Raw genomic sequence first — 27626 nt, forward strand, 5'->3', positions numbered from 1 at the left:
TCTCTCTTGTAAACGAGTCCTCGTGACTCAATGAGACTAACCTGTATAAATAAAGGTTGAATGGATGAAAAATTGAAATAGTTTACCGTGGTCTAAAAACAATCAAAAGTGCCTGCCATGATGAGAACAACACGCATGCTTTTCAAGATTTTAAAGCTGTTTTTTTCCTGAGCTCACAAAAACTAGATAAATTGTAGCCATGCAACATTTAAAGTATTTATTTTTTACTGTCAGTGCAGCGATTAAAGCTGCCGGTGAGGACATGGTGAAGTTCACGATGATTGATCTTCAAACGTGTGAATCTCCTATTAATGCAGACCAGAGTTAACAGGTTTTGGAGCAACAATTCATGCCTTCCAGACAGGATTCTGTTCTCAAACCACACAGGGCTTGTTTGAAATCAGCAGGGTTCCCTGGTAGTAAAACATAATTTATAGCTCCTAATAAAACCAGTTTTATAGTTACCTTTTTGTTTTTGCTGCTAAAGGCTTAAATGATACAACCACAAAATGGAAACATTCAGGACGGAGCAAAGAGCGCAATTAGTTAAAAAAAAACAAAGTTGAAAATCTTGCAATTACCACGACTTTTACGGTGTGTAATAAAACAATGTGCTTTAATTGTGTGCACTAATAAACCCAGCATGTTTTTCCAGTAATTTTGTTTTATTTGTTAGGTATGCACACATTCCTCGTAAGAGTTTGTTGGCTAAACTGACTTGCCTTTATTCAACTTTATAAACGGTTGATGAAATATATAAAAATTAGCCTTAAAGCTGTTGATTTGTTGATTTATAAAGCGAGGAGGCACAGGACACGTTAAGTTCCGGTTCGAAAAGTTTAGCTCCTCAGTAAAAGCACTCCTACATAAAGTTGTTTTAAAGATGCACCTTCATCCTAACGTGTAAAATATAAATTCAAAATGAGCACGATTGTAATCGTTTTGTTAGTACCGAATAAAAACAGGACGATTATTGGAAGTACTGGACATGAAAAGTAAATTATTAAAGTTGCTTCAAAGAAAAACGAAAGGTTTGTTTCTTATGTTGAATTTCAGCTGTTTTTGGTTTATTTATCACTTCTAGTCGCATTTTTTAAATTCCTCCCCGGCTTTCTCACCGCAGAGTTGGAAAATAAAAACCCCTAATGTAGCTGAATTTCTTACATCTTGATACAAACACACACGGACACGAGCAGTAACATTCGCCTTTTGGCAGCAGGAGATTAAAATGTAAAACTGAAGTTCATGTCCAAAGTTCAGCCAGGTCATCTGGATGGTTTCTTTTTTTTTTTTTTGTTGAGACGCTTCATCCTTCATCCAAAGGACTTCATCAGTCCAAGGAGCCACAACAAACTCAGTCCCACAAGCAGCACACTCACCGGTGGGGAACCTATCGAAGCTCCAAAATTCACGGTTGAAACCCGTGCCTTTGTGTAAAAAGTTTTTCTCTGCAAAAACAAGCTGAGAACTTGTTTACTGATTTTTTTTTTTTTAAATTAAAAGCTTTGTGTGGAAAAATGCTATGCTAAAGAGCCCAAACCACACCGAGCGTCCGCCATTTTGAGAAATGAAAAACAGAAGGAGAGACAACCCATGTCATGTCAAGGGGCCTCCCTCCCATTTTCTTAAAGAGGCACGCTGCTCGCTCCCTCACTATCCATCCTTCGGTTCAAACAGTCTTATACTGCCATCCAGTGATCAAAAAAGGTACTACACACAAAAACTAACCTCCGTTTTTTCTTAAATTTGTCAATAATTACTAATTATTGTCAAATTTCAAGCGATATTATCGTTTATCGCAATAATTTCTGAGACAATTAATCGCCCAGCAAAATTTAATATCGTGACAGGACTATTCAAGGATGAATCGTCTCAACATAAAAAGAAACCGTCCAGATGACCTGACTGAACTTGGTTGGACTTTTTACCTGGATTATTGAACGTGAACTTTGATGTTTTGAACCACTTTGGCTGTGGCTGCCAACCCATCTTCTCAACCAGCAGACTGGTTGATCCACTATGCGAGTGTGCTGCTTGTGGGATTCAGTTTGTTTGTGGCTCCTTGGACTGCTCAAGTCCTTTGGATAAAGGACGAAACGTCTCAACAAAAAAAGAAACGGTCCAGATGACCTGACTGAACTTTGTTGGATTTTTTTTACCTGGATTATTGAGCATGAATGTGGATACTTTTTACTCAGTTTATTCTTTTGTTTCTCATCCAGGTGGAAATCCACGACGATCACCTCTGGCTGGGGATCCTTCGATGCAGATTCTCAATGTTGGGATTCACGGCTGCCCTGACCGGACATGTTCTCCCCCTCTTCATCTGATTTAAACTGACCCCTCTCTGCTGTGGATTGTTTCACAGTTAGTGTATAGAACAACTTATCCACAGCTAGAACATTTTGGAATCTGTGACTAGTCGCTGATGATGTAGTAAATCTAACGTCGTTTGAGATTTTCCGTTGTTGCGATGGCCACTGCCACCTCTCCAGAGAATCACCAGCCGCTCCTTCAGCTCCAAGAGGTGGACTCCAGCCGGGTTGCCAGTCGCATCCTGTCCCCAGTCCTCAGCTCCTCCCCCGGTCTGTCCCACGAATCCAACCAGCCCATCTGCATCCCCGCTCCGTACACCGACCTCGGCCACGACTTCTCCCCTATTCCTTTTTACAGCCCGACCATCTTCAGCTACGCCGGCCCCAGCATTTCGGAGCGCCCCTCGGTGCGCCAGTCGTTGAGCGCCTCTTTATTTTGGCCCGGTCACGGACACGTCGGGGGTTCCATACCCCTGCACCGCTCCCAGACCCGAGCCCAGCAGCACAGCCAGCCAGTTCAGAGTCCGTGGGACAGCGTTTTAACAAGCAGGTAAGACGGGAAAATCCAAGTCCGAGAGAGCCAAAGTCTACCAGGAGGAGAAATGTTGCCGTCAAACATAACTTCTTTCTTTCAAAGTGTTGTTTCTTTACGTCAAATAATGATAAAATAACAAACAAAAGAAGTAAACAAAACGACTGAAAATGTTTTGCTTCCCATCCCAGAACAGAAGTCCAGTTTTATTTTACTTTTTAACATTCCTGGATGACTAAGAATCTACACCAGAATAGCACTTTTGTGTTTACAGTAACCAAAGTATTTTTCAAAACTGTTTCAGTAAATAACCAGAAAATATCCCATCAAGTCAAAATTAACTTGTAACCAGTTTTTATGTGGTAATAGTAACAGATCTACTGGTTGTCTTTGCTCGCCAACAAAATAAACGTTGGGGATTTTAATGAAACTGTCTTACAGCATCCGTTAGACCTGATTACATTTTGGGAGTTAACCAAATTCAAGATGGCCGCTACAGCTAATCAACCTTAGCAAACGCAAAACTGGATGTATCTCGGCTGGTCCTACAAACATTGATACAAATTTTATTGATACCTTCAAGATCTTTACTTAAAACATTAGTTATTGTTTCTGTTATCAACAGAACAGATTTTAATGTAACTTAGATAATTTTTTTAAATGTAATCATTATAACATTTACCACTTATTAACCGTTAAAATCAGTTCAGTTTAAGATGTCTACCACAGCCAGTTGACCTCGGCTGCACATGGACAGCTATAACTGGATGAATTTTACAGATATCAAGCTTCAGAGTGATGTTGAGATTTGGGCTGCACAGTGTACCAAACGTATTCTAATATCAGTGCATGAATATCAAAGAACCGCTGACAAAGTTTGCATGGACCGAATACACATTTGGCAATCGGATGGACCTCGACTCCTCTCCAAGCCCGCAGCCGAGACACGGAGAGTGTAAATACAGAACGTGGGTTTATCACAACTGATGCCGTCATGTCAATATTCAACACTAATGTTTTCCTTATTGAGCAGCCCTAACCGAGTCAGTCCCAACTCTGAGCGCTAACAGATCATGCAAGTTCTTGTGACATCACATCTGCTGTAATTTCCGGACTAGTGAGCGCACTTGAAAATAATGAAAATAAGCCACGCCCACTAAATTTAAAAAGGGAAACGATTGTACATGTCTAGGCCGCACTTGTGTATAAGCTGTAGGTGTCCACGTTGTAATACGAGATATTTGCACAGAAAGATTAAAAAAACAACTTTTAATTAAATACGTACATGGGGGAGTGGTGGCGCAGAGGTTGGAGAAGGTGGGCCTGTGATCAGAAGATCGCCAGTTCAAGCCCCGGTACCGGTGCTTCACCTACTGAAGTACCCACACCTGCCTCCACCCTCATTCGCCCCACTCGGGGCCCATGAGCAAGGCCCTTAACCCCCCACCATCTGCTTCCTAAACAGGTCTCTCTTGAAAATGAGTTCTCGTGGCTCAATGAGACTACCTGGATAAATAAAGGGTAAATGGAAAAACAAAAATAAATCTTATCACCAACGGGTTTCGAAAAGCCGAACTGCAGCGTGATGGAGGAGAGCACGAGCTCAAAAGGGCACAGTGCGCAGGAGGAAGATGAAGGTTGCGGTCAACGACTTCCTGGTAGGCTACTGTATTTTATTTTATTTTAAACCAGCTGTTTTTTTGTTTTTTTTCATTCAACCTTTATTTATACAGGTTAGTCCCATTGAGCCTCAGGGACTCGTGTACTAGAGAGACCTCATTTTAACCGAGTGTTACAGGCACTATTTAGAAAAAACATTTACTGTACGTATTTGTGTAGGATACTAGTATATACCAACAAAGTCCATGCTCAATAATCCAGGTACACAATCCAACAATTTTCAGTCAGGTCATCTGGACAGTTTTTTTTTTTTTGTGCTGAAACGTTTCACCTCCCATCCAGAAGGCTTCTTCAGTCAAGGAAACACACAACACAAAACTGATTCTTCCCCCAACAGCTTACTCCAAAGTGTAACAAACCAGTTATGTTGGTGCTAAGATGGTCTCTTTGGCACGCCCCCTCCTCCAGTGCCGGCCCTCTTCCTCGTCGACGGTCATGTCAAACTGGTTCAAAACCAACAAAGTCCATGCTCAATAATCCAGGTATACAATCCAACATTTTTCAGTCAGGTCATCTGGGAGGAAACTAGAGTACCTGGAGAAAACCCACGCATGCACGGAGAGAACATGCAAACTCCACCCAGAAAGGTCCCTGGACCGGGGTTTGAACCTAGGACCTCCTCGCTGAGAGGCAGCAGCTCTACCAGTTGCGCCACCGTGCAGCCCCCATACCGGTATATATTTAATTAAAATTTAAAAATCTTTGTGTAAATGTCTCGTGTTACAACGTGGACACCTGCAGCTCATACACAAGGGCGGCCTGTATATGTACTTAAAAAATAAAATAAAATAGTGGGCATAGCTTTTATTCAGGTGCGCTCAATTGTCCGGAAATTATGGTAGTCTCATTGGGTCACTAGGACCCCGCCCCCCAAGAGGAATATGTATTGGGCTGCTATGTGAGCACGAGGCTAAATGTTTTGGCGGCATGACGCTCATTAGCCCGTCTAAAAATAAATAAGCACAATTCCATAAATTAGTCGCAACATTGTTTAAGCCGTGGTGTTCAAAGCGTGTGGAAAAAGTAGCTGCTTATAGTCCGGAAATCACGGTAATAGTGCTTAACATTCTTTTCCAGATTTGTTCCAAACCCTGTAAAACTGCCAGGATCAGGTGATCTTAGTCTAAAACTTTGGCGTAGTGCTTCTCTTCAGGTTATATTTATGTTGTGGTGCGAAACAATGACTGAACGTGTCTGTTAGTAAGAGCGCGAGGAGGATCTCCCTGGAGAACGAGGAGGCCGTGGTGTCGTCAGGCGGGAAGGCAGACCTCCACTACTGCGCCGTGTGTCACGACTACGCCTCGGGGTATCACTACGGGGTGTGGTCCTGCGAGGGCTGCAAGGCGTTCTTCAAGAGGAGCATCCAAGGTGACACGCACACCTGGGATTCTGCGTTTTGGGGGCGGTGGCTCCGAACATTTTGCACTACGTGCAGCGACTTCATTCTTCTACTTCTCTTTGTTTCAGGACACAACGACTACATCTGCCCGGCAACTAATCAATGCACCATCGACAAAAACCGCCGCAAGAGCTGCCAGGCTTGCCGCCTTCGCAAGTGCTACGAAGTTGGCATGACTAAATGTGGTTAGTGAGGTTTTTTCACATTCACGTCATTCCAGCGTTTTCTCTGTACAGATGTTGCAATCTAAAAACTTCTGTGTAATCTGTGCTGATTTAGCGAATTGTATATAAATTGTTCATCTCATTCAGGAGATGGTTGCTATAACTTATGTTTTTTTTTAATAGTTTTCTATATATTTATTTATTATAAATATTCCCCGTACAGAAATACATTGAGATCTATTTTAATCTTTCAGAAACGTTTCTCTTTGAAACCTGCTCTTCGTGCCGATTCTGTTTTGATTTCTTGTGCTATTTTTAGTTTTTAGCTAGCCGTATGCTACGTTTGGATAGCATTTTGCCACTTTTAGCTTTTGCTTTTGCTACTTTTGGCCATTATTGGCTATCATGTTGCTGCTTTTAGACAGCACTTTTGGATTTATTTAGTTTTTATTGTTTTTTTTACCGTTTATCTAGTATTCTGCTTCTTGTAGTAACACCTATTCAGCAAAATAATTCTGTACTTATCCAACAAAGTTCAGTCGGGTCATCTGGACGGTTTCTTTTTTTTTTTGGAGAAGTTTCATTCTTCATCCAAAGGACTTCATCAGTCCAAGGAGTAGTCCCACAAGCAGCACATTCACATAGAAACCAACCAGTTTGCTGGTGATAAGATGGTTTCTGAGCCTTATCACCAGCAAACTTGTTGGTCTGCTATATGGGAGTGTGCTGCTTGTGTGGCTCCTCGGCCTGATGAAGTCCTTTTTTAAATTTTTTTTAACCTTTATTTAACCAGACAAATCCCATTGAGATCACAGATCTCTTTTGCAAGGGAGGCCTGGGACTGAAGGCCTAACATGCATGTCTTTATCTGTGGGAGGAAACCCACGCAAGCACGAGGAGAACATGCAAACTCCACACAGAAAGACCCCAGGTCCAACCGGGGATTGAACCCAGGACCTTCTTGCTGCGAGGCAACGGTGCTAACCACTGAGCCGTCGTACTGCCGTCCTTTGGATGAAGGACGAAACGTCTCGACAACAAAAAAACATCCAGATGACCTGATTGAACATTGTTGGATTTTTTTTTACTTGGATTATTGAGCATGAACTTTGAACTCTGAACTTGCTGCTGCATTTTCTCAGGAGATGCAGTTTCTTTAGTTTTTTTTAAATCTGCGCTCTGTTTCTGTTTTCGAGCTACTTTTAGTTTTTACTCTGCTGCCTTAAGCTTCGTTTTGCAACTTTTATCTTTTTGTCTAGCATTTTGCTACTATCGTCCTTAACCAGTGTTCTGTTTCTTTTATCTTTAACTTCTTTCCTTTTTCCTCAGGTATTCGCAAAGAGCGTGGAAACTATCGGAGCCCGCTGGTGAAGCGAGCGACCCGTCTGTCCTCGCAGGGCAGAATAAACAGACCAAAGATGTTGACTGGACCAGCGGAGAGTTTATTAAACGAGCCTTCCCCACCTGCGATGCCCCCGGAGCAGCTGATCCAGCGAATAATGGAGGCGGAGCCACCGGAGATCTACCTCATGAAGGGCATGAAGAGGCCGCTGACGGAGGCAGACGTGATGATGTCACTCACCAATCTGGCTGATAAGGAGCTGGTTCACATGATCAGCTGGGCCAAGAAGATCCCAGGTACCCGTTAAAGTTCATGTGAAAAAGTCTGAACTAGAATATATAAGATCCTAAAATGATCAGTCTTTACTGATGACTCAACTGGCCTTCCAGTAAAATTAAATAAACGTAGACTTTGTTTTCAAAGCGTTTCTGTCCGTTTTATACATGAGGTGGTTAAAATGCCACGCAGGACCGTTTGACTCGCTCACCATGTTGGACGTAGTGACTTAAGTGAGTTAAACGGTGAACTTTGACCCAGTTAAGCAAAGTTCAAGTTCCGCAGACGAGGGTTAATGCACGTACAGTGCATGCCTATTTCTGTGTATATTTTAGTGAATACGCTCGGAGCAAAGGGGGAAGAAAGACGAGCAAAAACAATTTATTTTCCTCTTCCAGTTTTTATTTACACATTCAGATTGTGAGCACAAGAAATAATGCGTATGAACTTTGCGTTTGTTAGAAAGTTTAAAATGAAATGTTTGATGAAAGAAAACGACGAGCGACACGGTTCTAACATGAACATTTATCCATCCGTGCGTTTTCTGTTGTTTATCCGTGATTCGGTCACACGGTGCGAAGGGTTCGGAGGGAAACCCAGACGTCCCTCTGCCCCCGTTACACTCCAGCTCCTTTTGGGGAATTCAAAGGCGTTCACACAATGTTACTTTAAGAAGATGCGGTGTTTTTAGTAAGTTCGGGGTCTGCCCTGGGGTCTTCTCTCAGCGGAACGTGTCTGAAAATCCACCAAATCGAAGCCCAAGAGATCTCCCAATTAGATGCGTGAACCACTTCAAATGACGTTTTTCGATGCAGAGGAGAAGCGGCTCTACTCGGAGTTCGCCTCCGACGACGGAGCTCCTCACCCTACAAGGTTCAGCCTGACCATCCTTTGAAAGAAGCTCATTTCACCCGCTTGTATCCGACCTTTTGTTCTTTCTGTCACGATTCATATTTTGTGATCTCGGGTGAGGGTTGAAACGTAGGCCAATAAATCTAGAGCTTTGCCATCTGGACCTTCTTGACCAGAACAAACCAGAGCTCTCGTTACTGTGGACGAGGCTCTGATTTGCCACTTTAACTCACCGTCACTCGTCACCTAAACTCCTCTGCTTGAGATGGGGAGTCGCTCTCAACCCAGAGTGAGTATTTCAGCGTTTCCAGATTAAGAGTGATGGCCTCAGACTTAGAGCCGACTCTCGTCCCGTCCTCCTGACACTCGGCTAAGAACTGCCACAGTGCTCGCTGAAGGTCATTGCTCCAAGTCGCCACAGAACTACACCGTCTGCAAAAGGCTTTGCAGATGATGTGCTTGCCTCTTGCTTTGTTTCTACAGGGACTAGCGTGATTTTGGCTGTATAAGTCACAGTTTTTTGCATAAATTAGCATGCCTTCGACTTATACAGCGAAGCAACGTATTTTAGTTTTCCATATTCATAACCCAATGTTCGTCCGAGATCTGACAATTTCATTCATTCTGACATGGAAAATATTGAACACCACCATTTTCAGCTGCTAGAGGGCCCTCGGCTAATATGGCAAGCCAAGTGTCTCATTAATAGGTAAACGTGGCTATTAATGAGACACTTGGCTTGCCATACCAAGCCACCTTCGTCTCAATCTGGAACTCCTGGCGCAAACGTCAAATCAGCTTCATTTCACCGCCCACGCGAAATGCAGCTGATTTGACCATTAAAGTGCGTTCATTAAGGAAAAGTTCAACCGAGACGCACCTTTGCTATAATTTTGAGCAAACAAATAATTGTTTTTAGGTGTTAACTTTGTTTAAAATCTTGTTAAAGTCCTCCTGTGCATGCTCCGGTGTTTGCCATTTGGCAGCCAGTCAGTTTGGTTTGGTAGGTGGGGTGCTCAGTTCTGTTGACGGGGTGGGGCACCCCGCTTGTATGATGATAGGGGAAACACTGAAGTGACACCAGTACCCCATACCCTCTGCAGTATCCCCCACAAAATACCTCAAGGAACAGTCATAATCGCAGCTGTAGACCAAAGAGACAAACTCCTGCGATCCCTTGAACACTGCACGGGTAAAGTTCTGTCCACTGAACCATGACATAAACAAAAACCACACTTCTCCTGAATCCGAGGTTCGACAATCAGTCAGTCTTTCTTCCAACGCCCTGGAATGAACTTTCCAGTGAGGCTAAGTGTGTTCGCACAATAGTCTGATCACACTTTCCCATCCAGTCCGACTCCACAAGTGATTAAATTAACCAACATAAAATGGCTTCAGTGATTGCCAGAGTTGCACATTTGTGTAATTAATATCACCCATTTATGAACAGAGGAGCTTATTTTTAAATAAATAAGTAAATGACTTCTCTCAGGCAGGTAGTGTCTCTGCCTTATTTAGCTTTTGAACTTTCAGTCCTGTAAAATTCAAGCAAAGCGTTTTAATCCACGTCTAACATTGAGCTGTGACGCAGCAATTATTGTGCGACTCCTCGGTGATAAAAGTTGTGGACAAATGTGGCCACTGTAGCCGCTTTTAATCTGAAAGTTTAAAAAAAAAAATCTGATCACGACAAACAAACCTTTTGCCCTCCGTGTGTGTACTTTCTCATCGCAGCCTGAGGGAAATCAAACAGCCGCAGACGACAGAACGGGGCAAAAGTCGCTTCAGTTTATTTACTGTTGTCGGAAGAAGCCTGACTGTGATCTTTTTAAACGATCTTAATCAATAGTTCTCCAGGCTTGATGAAGGGTCTTTTTTTTTTTTTGTTCTTTCTTCAGGACAATGGTTAAATTTTAAAACGTTTAAGTCAATATTTTTAATTCAAGCAGTCGGTGCTCATGGACAAAACTTTATAAACGCCTTCATAAAGGCAGATCTGTTGAGAGACCTTTGTTAAACACTCTGGTTTCTTAGAAGCAAAATATAAAAGAAACGAGGGGCGGTGGAACCCAGCCTGCCTCATGTCAACACCCCACTCCACCAGGAATGTTTTCTTGACACACTCCGGACCGTTTGTTACTGATCAGTCATGGATCGAATGCCACAGTCTCCCCAAGCATGTCACAGACCACGTGCATTCCTTCACAGCCACAAACCTTCTAATGCCTGCGTCCAGGGTCACAAATCAAAACGGATCTCCAACGGACACTTGCTTTATGGTTTAACGCACACGGCTGCAGCCTTTTGTGCTTTCACATTTAGCAGATCTTAATTCAGTAAAACAACTTTGGGTGGGAAGGAGCAGGAGACTGGCAGCAAACAAGAACGTGACAAACTTATAGATGTGAACTGTGATGGACTTGCAACCTGTGCAGGGTGGACCTCGCCTCGGTGACCGCTGCTCCCCCGTGAATCACCACAGAAAGGCGTTTAAAGGAGATTTTTAGGAATGCACGATATTATCGGTATCGGCCGATATTAGCGATAATGTTAAATATCGGCCATTCCATAAAAAAACTCTGATATAAAAGGCTTCCGTTTTAAGTTTTTTTTTAATTTAGGAAACTGTCAAGTATATCTATTAATGCACTACTACTTATGCACTTTTCACTTGTCGTTTGTGAACAGGTTGAGTTTAGATTTGTGAAGATTTACAAATCGGCACTGAAGTGTTGCATCATTTTCAGCTCCCTTTTTGGCATCTGCATTTTGCAGCAGGCCATATTGACAAAGACCATGCAGAATAATTTAGTATTTTAATCCCACAGCAGAGAAAGCTATGTAATCTCTGTAAGTTGGTCTAGGGGAAAAAATATTGGCATTTGTATCGGTTGTCGGCCAAATAAGTTTTAGCATATCGGCATATCGGATATCGGCCAAACATCCAATATTGTGCATCCCTAGAGATTTTCATTGTACTTCTAACTTTACAAATTTTTTTTATCAATAGCAGTTTGCGTTCAGGTAATATTTTACTGGACTGACTCGTTGCTGAATAGCATTTAGGAGGGAGTTTCCATAACGTTCAAGAAAGTTCTCAATTTGGTAGAGGTAGGGCAGCTGACTCGGGACCCGAAAGTCCCAGGTTCCACTCCCAGCTATTCCCACATGTCGTGTGTCTGAGCAAGACACCTAATCCCTAATTGCTCCCCGGGTGCTTGCATAGCTACATGGGTGTATTTCAGGTGCGATGGGTTAAATTGCGCTGCTCAAGGTGGCTGTATGTTGGAGCAGCTCTGTTGCTAATGGTTTCATGCTAGGATGTTGCCTTTGGAAACTTTAATTCCTCTTTTTTTTCTGGAGGTAAATCACTTTTTTTGGAGATTATTTTTATATCAGATGCTGTGCAGCTGGAAGGATTTTTACCGAAACCTTTTTACTTTTGGACATTTGTTATGAAGCGTAACCATGGCGACACGTTTTTTTTTACAACCGGGAGCAGCAGATTAACTTCTCTAAAGCTCTTATAATAGAGCTATAGCCCCAAATCACAAATGAGTTAAAAAGGAGGTGCCGTGGACGCATCCCCGTCTACCTGGCAGACCTGACTGCCGAGATCCTGGAGCTGGGAGAAACGCAGCTTGTGACTACAAGAAGACCAGGATCATTCCTTGACACCTGCAGCTGGCTGTCCGCAATGACGAGAAGCTCAACAAGCTGCTTGGAGGAGAGACCATCGCTCAGGGAGGAGTTCTGCCCAAGATTCAGGTGGTCCTGCTGCCCAAGAAGACCGAGGAACCCACCAAGTCCAAGTAGACAGATCAACATCTGCAGTCAGTTTCCTCAGATCTGCTCTAAGACGGACGGCTACAAGAGCTCCTTCCTGCCCTCAGCCATCAGCATCTAGAACAACTCTAATGAAACCAGGATGATGAGCTACAACATTTACCAGTAATTTACCTTTGGGATCAATAAAGTATTTTTGAATTGAATGCAGAGACCCATTGTATGGGAACATACGGTGATGACAACACAAAGCACTTTATTTAATTTCACCCTGAGAGTTTCAGACGGGCGCAGTGTTGTCACTTGAACTTTGAACACAATCAAAAGATTTGTGGGACAAGTCACAGAATCATTGCGAGGATCTTGAACCCGTCTCAAACCACAGGACGGTCTAAAAACCACATCACCGATTGATAACGATGATTAAACACGTGATCTAAATCTGCCCGTCTTCATTTCTAAAGTGGACTACAGCAGATTAAATCATAAATGTGGGGTGGCTGTCAAGGTGGGTACAAAACGGACTCGGTTGGGTCATATGTGGGCAAAGTTCCTGGAGAAACTTTGCCACATGGCAGACATTTTAAAATGTAGATGATAAAATGCCTACGTTTTGATATAAACAATAATATGCATGTGTATCTTAAAAGATGTGGTGGCAGGAAGAGCTTGTTCGATGACGTGTACCGAGTTTTGTTCACAGACCTCTTCTCTCCGGGTCATGCGACCTCACTGTGGCAGTTAGAGGACGTTAAAGAGTTCTGTCAGTGTTTTTCAGAGGAAAATGGTGTCTTTGTTTGGAAATTACGTCGCCATGGTAACTCGAAACGCCAATGAAAGTAACGGCACACATCACAGTGCCGAGCCGGTCGTTTTGATACAACATTTGTGGGGGTACACGTTGCTGTTCGGGCTGCATTAAAGTTGATAGAAGAGCAAGACCCTTTAAACACAGACGGCTCAAAATGTGGCCGCTGGTCACAAACACTCAGTTAATGAGGGAGACTATAACAAAATATATATTTTTGTAATTTTGAGCCACTAACTATTCAACAGTCACAGCGCAGTGACGTCGCTGCCGTCAGAGTTCATTAAAGCCGGCTGTTGCCACGCTACACCTCAATACGCACAACAGTGAACCAAATATTCCAATGATTTGTCAAACTCTTCGTCAGTGTCAAGATGTGATTTTTCATTTCTGTGTCCATTTCCATTTGTTGTTTATTTTGAAATTTGAGTAAATTAGTAGTTGGCACAAACAAAAAGTTAACACAGTCGGCTTCTTTATTAAAATCCTGCTTCAATTTAAAGTTCATTTTCAAACCTTTCCTGTTCACGGCTCGTTTTTTGGTGCTTTTAGTTCGTCTGTAGGTAAATGGCACTTTCTGTCTGAAAGATGAATATATATATTTTGTTTGAGCTTTTTATTTTTACGTTTCTTTTCATCGTGTTCTGTGCTCGTCGTTTTTAGACGCCCGCTGTAAATGTATAAATTAGTCTCCGTCCAGCCGTAAACTTTCTCTTATCCCATCGATAACGTCCGATTTGCTCAAGATAATTTATTGAAACTTCAAACACACGTGCATCAATGGGCTAGGTTTCATGTACACTTTCCATCCCCTCTGCTTCAAGGTCACAAATGAAGGTCAACGGTCATACAAGGTTCTTTCTTATCCAGACGATTGCTATACATCGCTATGTTTAATGTGCAGCACTCTTGTTTTGTCCTGATTATTCTCTGGTAAAAACCAAACGAAATATAAACTCGTCATCGTTGATGAATCGCTTGTGAAGAGTTTTGTCTCTGGTCTCGGTCACACCCAGTCTGTTTTTCTCGCTCAGGGTTCATGGAGCTCAGTCTCCTGGATCAGGTGCATCTGCTGGAGTGCTGCTGGCTGGAGGTGCTGATGATGGGACTGATGTGGAGGTCCGTGGACCATCCGGGGAAGCTCATCTTCTCTCCTGACCTCAGCCTCAGCAGGTTCTGCTTCCATTTCTCTCTTTTTGTTTGTGATTAAAGCAAAATGTGGCAAAATGATCTCAAGTTCTTTGATTTTTGTGATTTAACCTCATTTATGGCCAACAAAGTTCAGTGTCCCCTCATCTCCTCAGCGAAAGCTGTCGCACCCATTTCACTTTTTTGTTTTTTAAAACCTTTTTACACGTAATTCTCCTTTATGTTAAAGTTATAAATCACAAATACTTTTCACTCAAAGAAAAAGAATAGAACATTTTGGACTCTTTTGTAAACCAGTTAGGGATGCACGATATTATCGGCACGGTATCGTATCGGACGATGTTGGCGTTAAAGTTCAGTATCGGACATCGGCCATTCTATCAAAATAATCACTGATATAAAAGGCGGACGCTGCAGCGGCAGCACAACGTGATGATGTCACTCACTACATCGTCCCCAGTCAGATATTTTTCCCATGTAGCCTTACCCGAGTTACAAGCCGTCATTTCTGACGTCATTGAGAAGATAACAGCCGAAAGCACTTGGATGAGTTTTACCAGACATTTGGACGTCGTGTTAGCCCCGTTAGCATGATTAGCCTTACAGCGCAATGGATAGACAAAAACTTTGATCTTAAAAAGTCTGTCCTTCATGCACAAGAGTGCAGAGGATCCATCACTGCAGCTGAACCTGGAACAAGCCTCCACAAGTGAGACAGTTTCGAAGGTGACTAATGCTAATAAATAACATTTAACGCGTTTCATTTAATGTAAGTTAAAGTGCTGCATATGGTTGTTACTGAATATAAGTCACCAGCTCTTACAGCTGTTACACAATTTTTGTAGCAAATAAGCCTAAATAAGAGAGAGGGCTATGTTCTGACAAAGGAAAGTACATTAAAAATATCATATCGGATATCGGCCAAATAAGTTTTAATATATCGGCCAAAAATCTAATATCGTGCATCCTTCCCTGATGGCAGAAATTTAAATAAAACATAACTGGGGCTAATTATAAGCCAACAATGTTTGTGTCTGAGTTAGAAAAACTCTTTGTTCTGATCAAATTCAGTTAATGACCTGTAGTTTTTGTGAGGATTAATTTAAACTTTTTGAGTTTAGTCTGTAAATACTGATTCAACATTTACTGTTTTTTTTTCCTGTACATTTTATTTACACGGCCTGGCCCAAAAAAAAGTTGCCACCAATAGGTACGAGCCTCCTATTGGATAATTACTGCATGGGCGATCATCTTTCAGCTGGAAACAAGTTATTTAACCTCAACTGGTGCCATGAGTTGCTTCTCATTTCTTAAACAACCGTGTTGAAAGACGCATCGCGCGGTCGTGGAAAAGATGTCGGTCTGTTTGAGAAGGGTCAAATCATCGGCATCAAGCAGAGAAAACATCTAAGCAGCAACTACTAAAACTGGGTTAAGAACTGTCCAACGCACCATTAAAAGCTTTAAGGATAGTGGGGACCCAACGTCTTCGAGAAAGAAATGTGGCCGGAAAAAAATCCTGAATGATCGTGATCGGCGTTCGCTTAAACGTTTGGTGAAATCAAATGGAAGAAAAGCATCAGAAGCACTCAGGGCTGTGTTTAATAGTGAAAGTAAGAGATTTCCACATGCACAGTGTGAAGGGAACTCGAGGGACTGGGACTGAACAGCTGTGTAGCCTTAAGAAAACCACTAATCAGTGAGGCTAACCAGAGAAAAACTCTTCAATTTGCTAAGGAGCATAAAGATTGGACTGTGGAGCAATGGAAGGAGGTCATGTGGTCTGATGAGTCCAGATTGACCCTGTTCCAGAGTGATGGGCGCATCAGGGTAAGAAGAGAGGCAGGTGAAGTGATGCACCCATCATGACTAGTGCCGAGTCATCAATGTACGATCTTGGTGAAAAATTAATGCGACACTGGACGGAATTGGATCTTGTGATATTGTAGACGCTTATCGAAACGATGCCACAGTGAATGCGTGATGTAATCAAAGCTAAAGGCGCTCCAACGAAATATTAGTGTGACCTTTTTTTTTTACACTAATCTGTTTCAGCCATTCGTATCAAAAAGTTACGCTTGTGCTGACATTTTTTCACAGAAAAGGCCTTTTCCCCCTAATTCAACCTCAGTTTTTTTTTGTTTTTTTTTCAACAAACATATTTTCAGTGTGTATTTTGAGCTGAAGTTGTTTTTACTCCAGGCCGTCTGTTGGGTGTTTGGAGACCAGTGTCTCCTCTAAAAGCAGAACGGCGTGTGCGATCCGGTGGATAAGTGCTCGTGTTTGTGTCTCCGTGTGGCAGAGAGGAGGGGAGCTGCGTCCAGGGCTTCGTGGAGATCTTTGACATGCTGATAGCTGCAACGTCCCGCGTGAGAGAGCTCAAACTGAAGAGGGAGGAATACGTCTGCCTCAAGGCCATGATCCTCCTCAACTCCAGTGAGTGAACACGTTGGTGTGGGCGGTTGGACGCTTGTTAACATCCTCTCTGTGTGTGTGTGTGTGTGTGTGTGTGGAGATAGTGTGTGCTCTGCTGGTGAAACATCACATGGCTGAGCGTTTCACACAGCTCCGTGTGTGATCCTGTGAGGGTGGAGAGTGAAGCGTTGACTGAACGACGTTCAACAGTGAACATCTGTAAATGGGACGCTTTGTGTGAGGATCTGCTCTGAAGCCGTGGAGCTGCTGCAGGCGGCGTGACGTCACACGGAACTTAATGGATTTCAGCGTCGAAGCTTTAAAGTTTGCTGCAGATCACTGTCAGTCACAAGATGGCTCTACCCATAAGTGTACCCCGTTTTATTGCTTTTTAATGCCTAGGCCTGTCGCAATAAACAATAAATTGATTAATCGCATGATAAATGAAAATTATCAACCTCATTTTCATTTATCAGCTTTGTGTCTTGTGTCTCTCTCTTTCTACTGAAGACACTGGACGACAAAAGGCTCAACTCCGGTGCTCTGCACTGACCCCTCCCTTTCTCTTTAAAATCTGTTTTAACGATCCAAAATCTCGTTAAAAGCAGCTAAGCTGAGAAGCTAAGCTAACAGGCCGACCATGGGGGGGGAAAAACCTCCGTCTTGTCGAAGCTCCAAAATTCACGGTTGAAACCCGCGCCTTCGTGTAAAAAGTTGTTTTACTCTGACAAAAGAAGTTGAGAACTTGTTTACTGATTTTTATTAAAAGCTTTGTGTGACAAATGCTATGCTGAAGAGCTCAAACGACACCGAGCATCCGCCATTTTGAGAACCGAAAACGGGAAGGAGAGACAACCCATGTCATGTCAAGGGGCCTCTCTCCCATTTTTCTTAAAGACACGTTGCTCGCTCCCTCACTATCCATCCTTCAGTTCAAACAGTCTTATACTGTCGTCTAGTGGTCAAAAAAGGTACTACACTCAAAAACAATTTAGTCAATATTTCTTCTTAAATTTGACAATAATTACTAATTATTGTCAAATTTCAAACAATTTTATCGTTTATCGCGATAATTTCTGAGACAACCGCCCTGCAAAATTTGTTATCGTGACAGACCTACTAATGCCGCCCTGTGTGGGTGCGTGTTTTTATCTTTATCACAATATTCATTCATTCAACCTTTATTTATACAGGCTCGTCTCACTGAGCCTCGAGGAGTCATTTATAAGAGAGGCCTGTTTTAACAAAGAACTAGAAAGTTCCTGTAGAGACTTTGATGGGGACTGCCACATTGCAGCCATTTTAAAATTCTGATTTGACAGTTCAGTACTCTGTCCAAGTCCGCTCTCCGCTACCACCGTAAATTTCAATTCAACATGGCAACAAATCAATGAGTCATTTTTCATTTCATTTTCTCCTACTCCGCTCCTGTTTCCTGGAACATCTTGCAAAAAGATCTGAAGCTCTCGACCTTGACCTCTCTAAGTGGCTTCAAACATCTGTTAAGTTCCTGAGAGAAACCAATGCAGACATGTTCCTGTTTTTAGTATTTTATATCTCTTTATAATGTACCTGTTTTTGTTTTGTTTTAATTTCATTTTTTTCCCATTTACTTTTCATTGTATTAGTTTTTATTTGACTGTCTATGGTTGCGTGTACCTCATCTGTGTTCTTTTGTCTAAAACAGGTCTCTTAAAAATGAGTCCTCGTGGCTCAGTGAGGCTAGCCTGTATAAATAAAGGTTGAATGAATTGTGAGGATTGAAAGGGCAATCTGCATATGTATTTAGCTTAGCTCAACTTTATAACTCGAGTCCCACACTCTCTGTTCTTTGAAGTGAGAAAGCTCCTCGGATGAGAATCGAAACGTCTTCTGCTACAAATAGTCCCTTTTTTTTTTTTTGTCTTGAACTTTTTTGAATGTAGCTGAAGTCGTGTGGAGTTCTAAGCTTTAAACTGCGTGATGTCCGTGTAAAAAATATTTTTCTACCTCGGTGATGTCTGTGTGCTGAGTTTGACATATTTATTTGACTGTTTTGTAAGAAATAACTTTGATACCTTCATTTAATTCTACTGTTGTTCGGCGTATGTTTTTTTTTTTTTTGTACTTTTATTCTTAGTTTAGCATATTTCTTAGTTCCTATCTCAGATTTTATTACTGTTTTTTTTTCTTTTACAATTTATACTTTTGTTGGATGTACCTGGGACCCTGTGTACACAATTTCATTCCACCAAATGTACCACATATGATGGGAATGACAATAAAGAGACCTTGACCTAAAAGTCAGTTGAAGTGCGTCATGACTAGGCCTGTCACGATAACAAGTTTTGCTGGACGATTGTCTCAGAAATTATTGCGATAAACGATAATATTGCTTGAAATTTGACAATAATTAGCAATTGTCAAATTTTTAATTTGTTTTGTAGTACTTTTTTTGACCACTGGATGGCAGTATAAGACTGTTTGAACCTAAGGATGGATAGTGAGGGAGCGAGCAGCGTGTCTCTAAGAAAAATGGGAGGGAGGCCCCTTGACATGACATGGGCTGTCTCTTTTTGGTTCTCAAAATGGCGGACGCTCGGTGTGGTTTGAACTCTTTAGCATAGCATTTTTCACACAAAGCTTTTAATAAAAAAAAATCATTAAACAAATTCTCAGCTTCTTTTTGCAGAGAAAAACAACTTTTTACACGAAGGCACGGGTTTCAACCGTGAATTCTGGAGCTTCGACAAGATTGAGATTTTTCCCCGAGGTCGGCCTGTTAGCTTAGCTCGTAGCTTAGCTTCTCGGCTTAGCTGCTTTTAACGATCCAAAAACGTGAATTTGGACGGTTAAAATGGATTTTAAAGAGAAAGGGAGGGATCATTGAAGAGCACCGGAGTTGAGCCTTTTGTCGTCCAGTGTCTTCAGTAGAAAGTGAGACACGAAGAAACAATAAAGCCGATTAATAGAAATGAGGTTGATCATTTAATTTATCGTGAGATTAATTGATTTATTGTTAATTGTGACAAGCCTAGTCATGACCCTTCGACTGCATTTACTTTAAAAACACTGGATATGTGTCCGATTCAGTACAACATATCTGAAAAAGATCTGGGTTTGATTAAAATAAATCAGATTTGGGCCACTTTTACCTGCAGAGTGAACGTTGCCTTATTTCAAACTCAGGGAGACGTGCATTCCTTGAAGAAATGCCAAGCTTTAGTTAATTTTATATCTTTTAAATATGTACCTTGCTTTAAAAAAAAAAACTAGTTTCTAAGAAAAAGAAAACCTTTGTAAAGACGATTAGTTTCGTGTTTGTGTAGAAGGGAACACGTGAAGACAAACCCACAGTTTGTTTAATCGGCTCTGATTTCTTTCTGCGTCCGTTCAGACTCGACTGGATCTGTAATGAACTCCCAGCAACAGTGAACTTCTGCTTCACACTTTCAGCACAACTGAACGGTGAAAATGAATTTACCCCGATGTTTTAACTCACTAACTCGAGTTCATGTTGGTCTTCTGCTACTTGTAAAAATAAAACAGGTGGACGTGCTGCTGTTGTACAATCGGCTACATTAAAATAAAGAATGCGTAACAAACTGCTCCAGCAGATAAAAAGAGTGACTTGTCTGCTGCTGTCGTTAATGTTGTGCTGATCACGTTTCTTCAGACATGTGCCTCAGCTCCTCCGAGGGCAGCGAGGAGCTTCAGAGTCGCTCCAAACTGCTGCGTCTGCTGGACGCCGTCACGGACGCCCTGGTGTGGGCCATCGCCAAGAGCGGCCTGACCTTCCGCCAGCAGTACACCCGCCTCGCGCACCTGCTCATGCTGCTCTCGCACATCCGCCATGTCAGGTAACAGCCATGTTTTTGCTTGTGTGTCTGTTGGCAAAATATCTCCCAAACGCTGAAACTCACTCGCTTTCGGAGTGGTGGCGGATAATCCACGTTGGCAACACAAAAATCACTCGTAGTTCAGTTTTACTGATGTTGAGCTAAAATTTGGTGCCGTAGCTGCGACTAACCCGCAACAAAAACGTCAATTGCTGCACATTGTTTAAAACTTTGGCATGGTTAGCATCAACTCTGTTAGCAAAATATGTCGTGGATAGGCCTGTCGCGATAACAAATTTTGCGGGGCGATTAATTATTGCGATAAACGATAATATTGTTTGAAATTTAACAAAAATTAATTGTCAAATTTTAGAAGAAATGTTGATTTGTTTGGAATGTAGTACTTTTTTTGACCACCTGATGGCAACGTAAGACTGTTTGAAACAACTTTTTACACGAAGGCACGGGTTTCAGCCGTGATCTTTGGAGCTTTAACAAGACGGAGGTTTATTCCTCAGGTCGGCCTGTTAGCTTAGCTTGTAGCTTAGCTTGTAGCTTAGCTTGTGGCTTAGCTGCTTTGAACGATCCAAAAACACAGTTTTAGATGGTTAAAATTGAATTTAAAGTGAAAGGGAGGGGTCAGTGAAGAGCACCAGAGTTGAGCCTTTTCTCATCCAGTGTCTTCAGAGACACGAAGAAACGATGAAGCAGATAAATGAAAATTAGATCGATAATTTTCATTCATCATGCGATTAATTGATTTATCGTTTATCAGGCCTGGTCTTGAACCTCTGAACAGATGGTAATAAAACTCAAAGTAATCATTGGTTGTACACAAAGCGAAATTTGTAAACTGATCGATGCCAGAACACAAATAGCGGTCCGGCCGGCTGGGGGTCCTCCCCGAGAAGATTATGAATAAAGTAGATGCGACTTCCTGCTTTTTGTGTATTTTAACGGGTTGTTAAACATCTGTTTAACATTTGTAAACACTCTGCGAATTCACTGTCCGACTCCACATGTGAAACCTCCAGACGCCTCCTCCTGCCTGTGGCCTCCTGCCCCTGGCCTCCTGCCCCTGGCCTCCTGCCCGTGGCCTCCTGCCTGGTTAGCTCGATGCTCACTCCTACCACTCTTTTTGTGGCGGAGATTTTTTTTTAAGGTAGAGGCGGAAATGCTCCTTGAAGAGGCAGCTGGTATGTGATGTCAAGAAGCTCATAAGTGGCTGTTGTGTTTAAAACGAGTGTTTATGTAATTATTTTCAGTTTACATATCCAGTAGAAGTTTTATTTGTTCATAACTTTATTATCAGTAAGTGAGAGTTAACGGAACGCACCCTGTCAAAATAAGGGCGTTCCCGGATCCTGTTCCGGCAGGACAGTTTTACAGATATTGAGCTGAAGTTCAGTGTGGTAGTAGCCGGGAGTCATCCTTTACACCTACTCTAAGCACTGACTGATCACACAGACCATGACCTGAACAGATACAAGTCCTTCTCATCACAAGATGTTGGATTGAAACCGTGGCATGAATGGTGGCGGGTGAAATGCGTAACTTTGAAGAAGGCTACGCCTCGGTTAAGTTTGAGCACGACCGATGAATTTTAATTAAAAAATTAAAACTAAACTTTTATTTTGTGCAGCAACAAAGGCATGGACCACCTGCACTGCATGAAGATGAAGAACGTGGTGCCTTTGTACGACCTGCTGCTGGAGATGCTGGACGCCCACATCATGCACAGCTCCCGCCTGCCCCGCCGCCCCGCGAAGCCGGACCCCGCGGATCAGACGGAGAGCGCCGCCAGCGGACCCTCAAACACCTGGACTCCCAGCAGCGTTGGAGCGGAAGGTGAAGCTCAGAACTCTGATTAGAACACGGACTTCTTGCTGCTTAAGACTGATGAGGTGCTTTTTAAGACCGGTCCGTAGAGACGGAGCTGGATTCAGCTCCATCATCACTGTGCTCCGTTTCTGTCGAGTCCTCCGAGTTGAAGCTGGAGAGGAGAAACCGACGTGAACCCGCAGTGGAACTGGACCATCAACAGGAGCACCAGCGCTCATCTAAACAGAGGTTTTTACATTTAGTACCGCTTCACGCTTTACTTATATCATTTTATATTTCTGCATAAATGACGACTGAAGTGTTTTTCTTGGCTGCAGCGTTTGTTCAGGAAGGTTCACCGTGGATTAGTTCCATGTTCAGACACGTTGCAGCCGTTTCCTCACGAGTGGAAATTATTTGTGCTACAAAACCATTAAAGATCAGACGCTGGTGGTCAAACTTTAATGTTCCCCCTCCCCCTGATTACAAATCATTTCTCATTTCCAACAAAGTTAAGTCAGGTCCTCTGGATGCTTTTTCTGTTGAGACGTTTCGTCCTTCATCCAAAGGACTTCTTCAGACCGAGGAGCCACATCAAACTCAAGTCTTAAAAGCACCTTCACATAGTGGATCAACCAGTTTGATGGTGCTCAGATGGTTTCTGGAGTCCGCCCTCTCCCCCGCCGACTCGTCCGAGGCAGCCGTGGCCAAAGTGGTTCATGCTCGATAATCTAATCCAGGTAAAACTGGATTATCGAGCATGAACTTTGACGTTTCTTTTGATTTTGCGCAGCCAGACTTGGTTTTGTTTTTAAAACGATCTTCAGACTTTTCGAAGATCTGTCAAATGTTTTCTTCGTACTTTGGAGCTCAGGTGTTCGTTTTCAATCTAATTGACTTAATGAGGTGTTTTTCCTGTAACTGTGTCGTCTTTCTGCAGAAATATAAAACCTTTTAAAGGCCTGTACTTTAGCAAAGCATCATCCAGTCAGCGGCTACGTTTACATGGACGGTGGTGTCGCAGCCTTTCACGTGGTAACTTTTATTATTGAGTAAAACATGAATGAACTACCCTGCACACGCTAACCTCTGGATAAGACGAGTCCCGGCACTGCAGTCCATGTAAGTGTAGCCGGATCCACGCACGGGCTTTGTGTACAGTTTTTATAATCTGCAGGTGTAACTTGTTGGTGCAGGAAATTAACTGTGAATCAGTTTTATTTTAGTTTACTGAAACTTGGACTTCATGCTCAGCATTTCTCCACATGCAGTTGAACAACAAAGACTCACTGCAGTGAATCTTTTTAACGTCTCGTGTTGCAGCAGACCTGGTTGATGTTTTTATTTTTTAAACTTTTTCTTTCTGTTATTCTGTAAGGAAAAAAAACAAAAAAACAACAGAGCACTTATGAGTATGGAGTGAGAGGAGTGCCATAAGTAATGCTGTATTTTCCGGCCTATGAGTCGCACTTATATGCCTGATTTGCATGCCCTACGACTTATTTATGGATTTTTTTCCATATTTATAAACCCGTTTTTGGCTGAGATATGACATTCATTCAATCTGACATTAAAAACATCGAACACTACCATTTTTAGCCACTCGAGGTGTACGGCATGCCGTCGTGTCATGTAATAGGTAAAAGTGGCTATTAATGACACAATCGGCTTGCCATACAAAGCCATCTTCGTCCAGCTCGACTGGAGCAAACGTCAAATCAGCTGCATTTCGCTGCGCCGCCCCCGAGAAATGAATCTGATTTGACCATTAAAGTGCATTTATTAATTAAAAGTTCAACTGAGACACAACTTTACTGTAACTTTGAGCAAACAATTGTTTTTAAGTGTTAATCTTGTTAAGTTCTTGCTAAAGTCCTCCCGTGCACGCTCCTGGGGCCGCCATTTGGCAGCCAATCGATTTTTGACACATTTCCAGGTCGTCAGCGGTGACGCATAATAGATGCGACGTATACGGTGGTGAAACTTATTTATGTTTTTTCATCAAATTATTAGACATTTTTGGACAGATGTGACTTATAGGCCGGAAAATACGGTAAATACACCAGAGTGAAAATTATCAAATTTTTAAATACACTGTAAACATTTATGTCCAAACTCTTCATTTTTAAAGCTGTATCTAAATTAATTCATATACACTGAGATTAAATCAAACAGCACAAGTGAAAGATGCTGCTGGAAATAATTATAAAATCTTTTTTTCCTTGTAGATGCTTCAACATTTCCTTTTTCTGATGGAGATGAACGAAGAACTAAATTTCTTCTTGTAGTTGGAGTCAAACGGCTCGTGTCTCTGGTGATGTCACAGATAAAAACCTTCTCCAGTTAAAAAAAGGAAACAATTCCTCCAAACCCACTGATTTTACCTCAACTCCACATAAATATCTTTACAGATGCAATAAAGATGAACAGTTTTAACTCCTTTCACTTATTAGACCTAAACTAGACATTTGTTTTGATGTAACGGACAGCAGTGTCTTAGCCAAGTTGCCTTAATCTTTAGAAACTAAATGGTACATCAGAAAAAACTTGAATATTTACCGTATTTTTCGGACTATAAGGCGCATTAAGCGAAACAAAACGGAGAAGTCGAACTTTATTCGACTCATAACCAGATAAAATCTGTTCGAGGTCTGTAAGCACAAGCAGAATTAATACAAAACGGATTATAAGGCTCACGGTCGATTTTTGAGAAAAATTAAAGGATTTTAAGTGTTTTATAGTCTGAAAAATACGGTAACTAAAAAGCCCGAGTAGATTTTTCAACATCACTGTTAATAAACTGTGGCAAACCTGGAGTTCAGTTGTAAATTGTGCCTTAAACAAACGTTATCTGGGATCTTGAAGCTGGATGAACGAGTCCTACCTGAAAACTTTCCCTCCGTCGTGAAGTTTCTAGTTTTTATCTTTACAAATACGTCGGTGAATCAGAAGCAGCCGTGTTGGCGGACTAGGTTCCTCGAAAACGGAATATAAAGAATAAAGGTTAGACGTTAAAACGTGCAAAAGTAAAAGAGACGAACAGAAAATTCAACTTGTTAGGAAATGATACTTTAATTAAGTTCTTTTTTATTCTTCTTCTTTATGGCACTCCTTGTATTCCATACTCGCATTAAGTTCAGTTTTTAAAGTCTGTTTAAAATTTGCAACAAAAAAAAAAAAAGAATATGGAGCTTCTCTGCAACGTTCACATTTTGTAACTTGATTATTTCTGTGATTTGACAAACATTTAAAGATCTCTGGTTTTTACCACACACGGCTCTCTGGTCTTGTCTGCTCCTGTTCTCTCGTCGCTGCGTAGAAACAAAATGGCCGACCTTTGCTCGTTTCTGGCGAAAACATTTAATAATAAATGTTTGAGCGTCGATCGTACAAAAGGTTTCCTGTCCTCGTCCTGCAGAGGGTTGAAGATGTTTGATTTGCACCAAAAACTACTGCAGTAAAATAACCGTCGCTCATGGAGGTTATTAAAACTGGAATGATTGAAAACGTATTGATCCATTATTGAATCGTAAAGTTAATGTTTAACCAACGCAACTGTCTTTTAAAAAAATGTAAAACTTTCACTGATTACTCAAGTTTAGAGCCAAAAGTTGCTTGTTTTAACTCTGACTACAGACTTTGAAGAATAATTTTGAATTCTAAATCGTTCGAAGTGTAAATATTAAAAAATAAAACCTTTGGTGGAGAATCTTAAAACTGATCCTTCCCACATGTACAGATTTAATAAATCCAGTTTAAAATATTTAAAAATATATTCCAGGAAACGCCAAAGTTCAGGTTCAATAATCCAACAATGTTCAGTCAGCTCATCTGGACGGGTTTTTTTGTTCTGAAACGTTTCACCTTCTATCCAGAAGGCTTCATCAGTCAAGGAAACAACTGATTCTTCCCCCAAACAGCTCACTCCAAAGTGGAACAAACCAGTTATGTTGGTGCTAAGATGGTGTCTTTGGCACGTCCCCTCCTCTTCCTTCCTTTTTTGTTTTTTAGCATTCTCCATAGTGGAACAAACCAGTCTGCTGGTGCTAAGATGGCCTCTGGGGCCCGCCCTTTCCCCCATCAACTCCTCTTCATGTTCCCTATTCCAGGCAGCTGAATCCTCAAATGGCCATCTTGTTATCGTGGAGCAGCACCTGAGCCAAGGAGGGACTTTCCCCTGGTAGGGGTCCCAAGACTGACTGGATGGTCCCAAACAAGGAGGAGCTCAGTGCCCCTTGCCTGGACGTGGGTTAGCGGGGCCCCACCCTGCAGCCAGGCCTGGGGTAGGAGCTCCTCGGCAGGCACCTGGTGACTGCAACACGGGTTTGCCTTCTTGTGGGCTTACCACCTGCAGGAGGGGCCACACGAGTTGGGTGCAGCTGAAGGCGGGGGCCTAGGTGCTTGGACCCTGGTTTACCAAAGCCGTCTCTCTGGAAACTATCAAGAACTTGGTCTTTCACTGAGGGAACGATTAGTCGAGACCAACAGTAACTCTGAAATCTGTAGTTACGTCTTTATTTGAAGCCCTGGAGACAAAAGTTCAACGTGATGGTTTTAATTTGTGCAGCAGAGACAGGTTCAATAAAATTCTCCAGTGGTTTGATTTTCAGTCGAGAACAGTAGAGAAAAAATAAAAACAATCCAGGTGGGACAATTTACTGCTAAAAATACATCATTCTTCAGTATAAATAATTATTACATGTGGACATAAACTCTAGTGTTTTTAACAAACTGTGGAAACATTAACAAATCTCAAATGGATTTCAACGTAGGTCTTTTAAATTTTTTTCTACATGTTTAAGTCCAACTAGGAAGTTTCAGGATGAAGACAAACCTTCATGGAGCTCCTTGATGCTCATTTTGATAAAAAAATCTTCGCCTCTTCATCGATCGTTCTGATTGTACGCTGCAGCAGCTGGACGGTGTGACCCCGTTATTTCATGATCATTCTAACAAGGTTGAGTCAGGTCCTCTGTTGAAAGAAGTCTTGAATAAAAGACCTTCAGTCTCAAATTTTCTTTTTGGATAAAAGACTGTCTGAAGAAGTCTTTTGTCCAGAAAACTTCACACTGAAGAAGTCTTTCCAATGTTCTTTGTCATTCTCATCACATGTGGTACATGAGTTGGAATGAAACTATGTACTCAAGGTCCCAGTTATATCTTTGCTATTTTGGGGTGTAACTGGGACCTTCACCATTTGGATAAAATACTTTTTCAGACTGAAGAAGTCTCTTTGATAAAAAGACTTGTTCAGTCTCAAGAAGTCTCT

General features: G+C 42.0%; 1 protein-coding gene across 1 annotated transcript; it reads left to right on the forward strand.

Moving 5' to 3' along the window:
• Positions 1 to 2243: 2243 nt before the first annotated feature.
• esr2a (estrogen receptor 2a) lies at positions 2244 to 22447 on the forward strand. Its single transcript, XM_037685929.1, has 8 exons — positions 2244 to 2865; positions 5729 to 5895; positions 5995 to 6111; positions 7420 to 7728; positions 14189 to 14327; positions 16606 to 16739; positions 20374 to 20557; positions 22179 to 22447. The coding sequence occupies exons 1-8, from the start codon at positions 2474 to 2476 to the stop codon at positions 22405 to 22407; spliced, it is 1671 nt and encodes a 556-aa protein (XP_037541857.1). The 5' UTR covers positions 2244 to 2473; the 3' UTR covers positions 22408 to 22447.
• Positions 22448 to 27626: the final 5179 nt, after the last annotated feature.

Source organism: Nematolebias whitei, chromosome 12 (genome assembly GCF_014905685.2).
Source record: "Nematolebias whitei isolate Nwh7 chromosome 12, NemWhi1, whole genome shotgun sequence".
NCBI lineage: Eukaryota > Metazoa > Chordata > Actinopteri > Cyprinodontiformes > Rivulidae > Nematolebias > Nematolebias whitei.

Excerpts from the sequence above, each read along its gene's own strand:
- esr2a (XM_037685929.1), top strand. The coding sequence starts at position 2,474 with ATGGCCACTGCCACCTCTCCAGAGAATCACCAGCCGCTCCTTCAGCTC. Across the intron at positions 5,896-5,994 it reads CTTCAAGAGGAGCATCCAAG|GACACAACGACTACATCTGC; the intron begins GTGACACGCACA and ends TCTTTGTTTCAG. Across the intron at positions 6,112-7,419 it reads AGTTGGCATGACTAAATGTG|GTATTCGCAAAGAGCGTGGA; the intron begins GTTAGTGAGGTT and ends CTTTTTCCTCAG.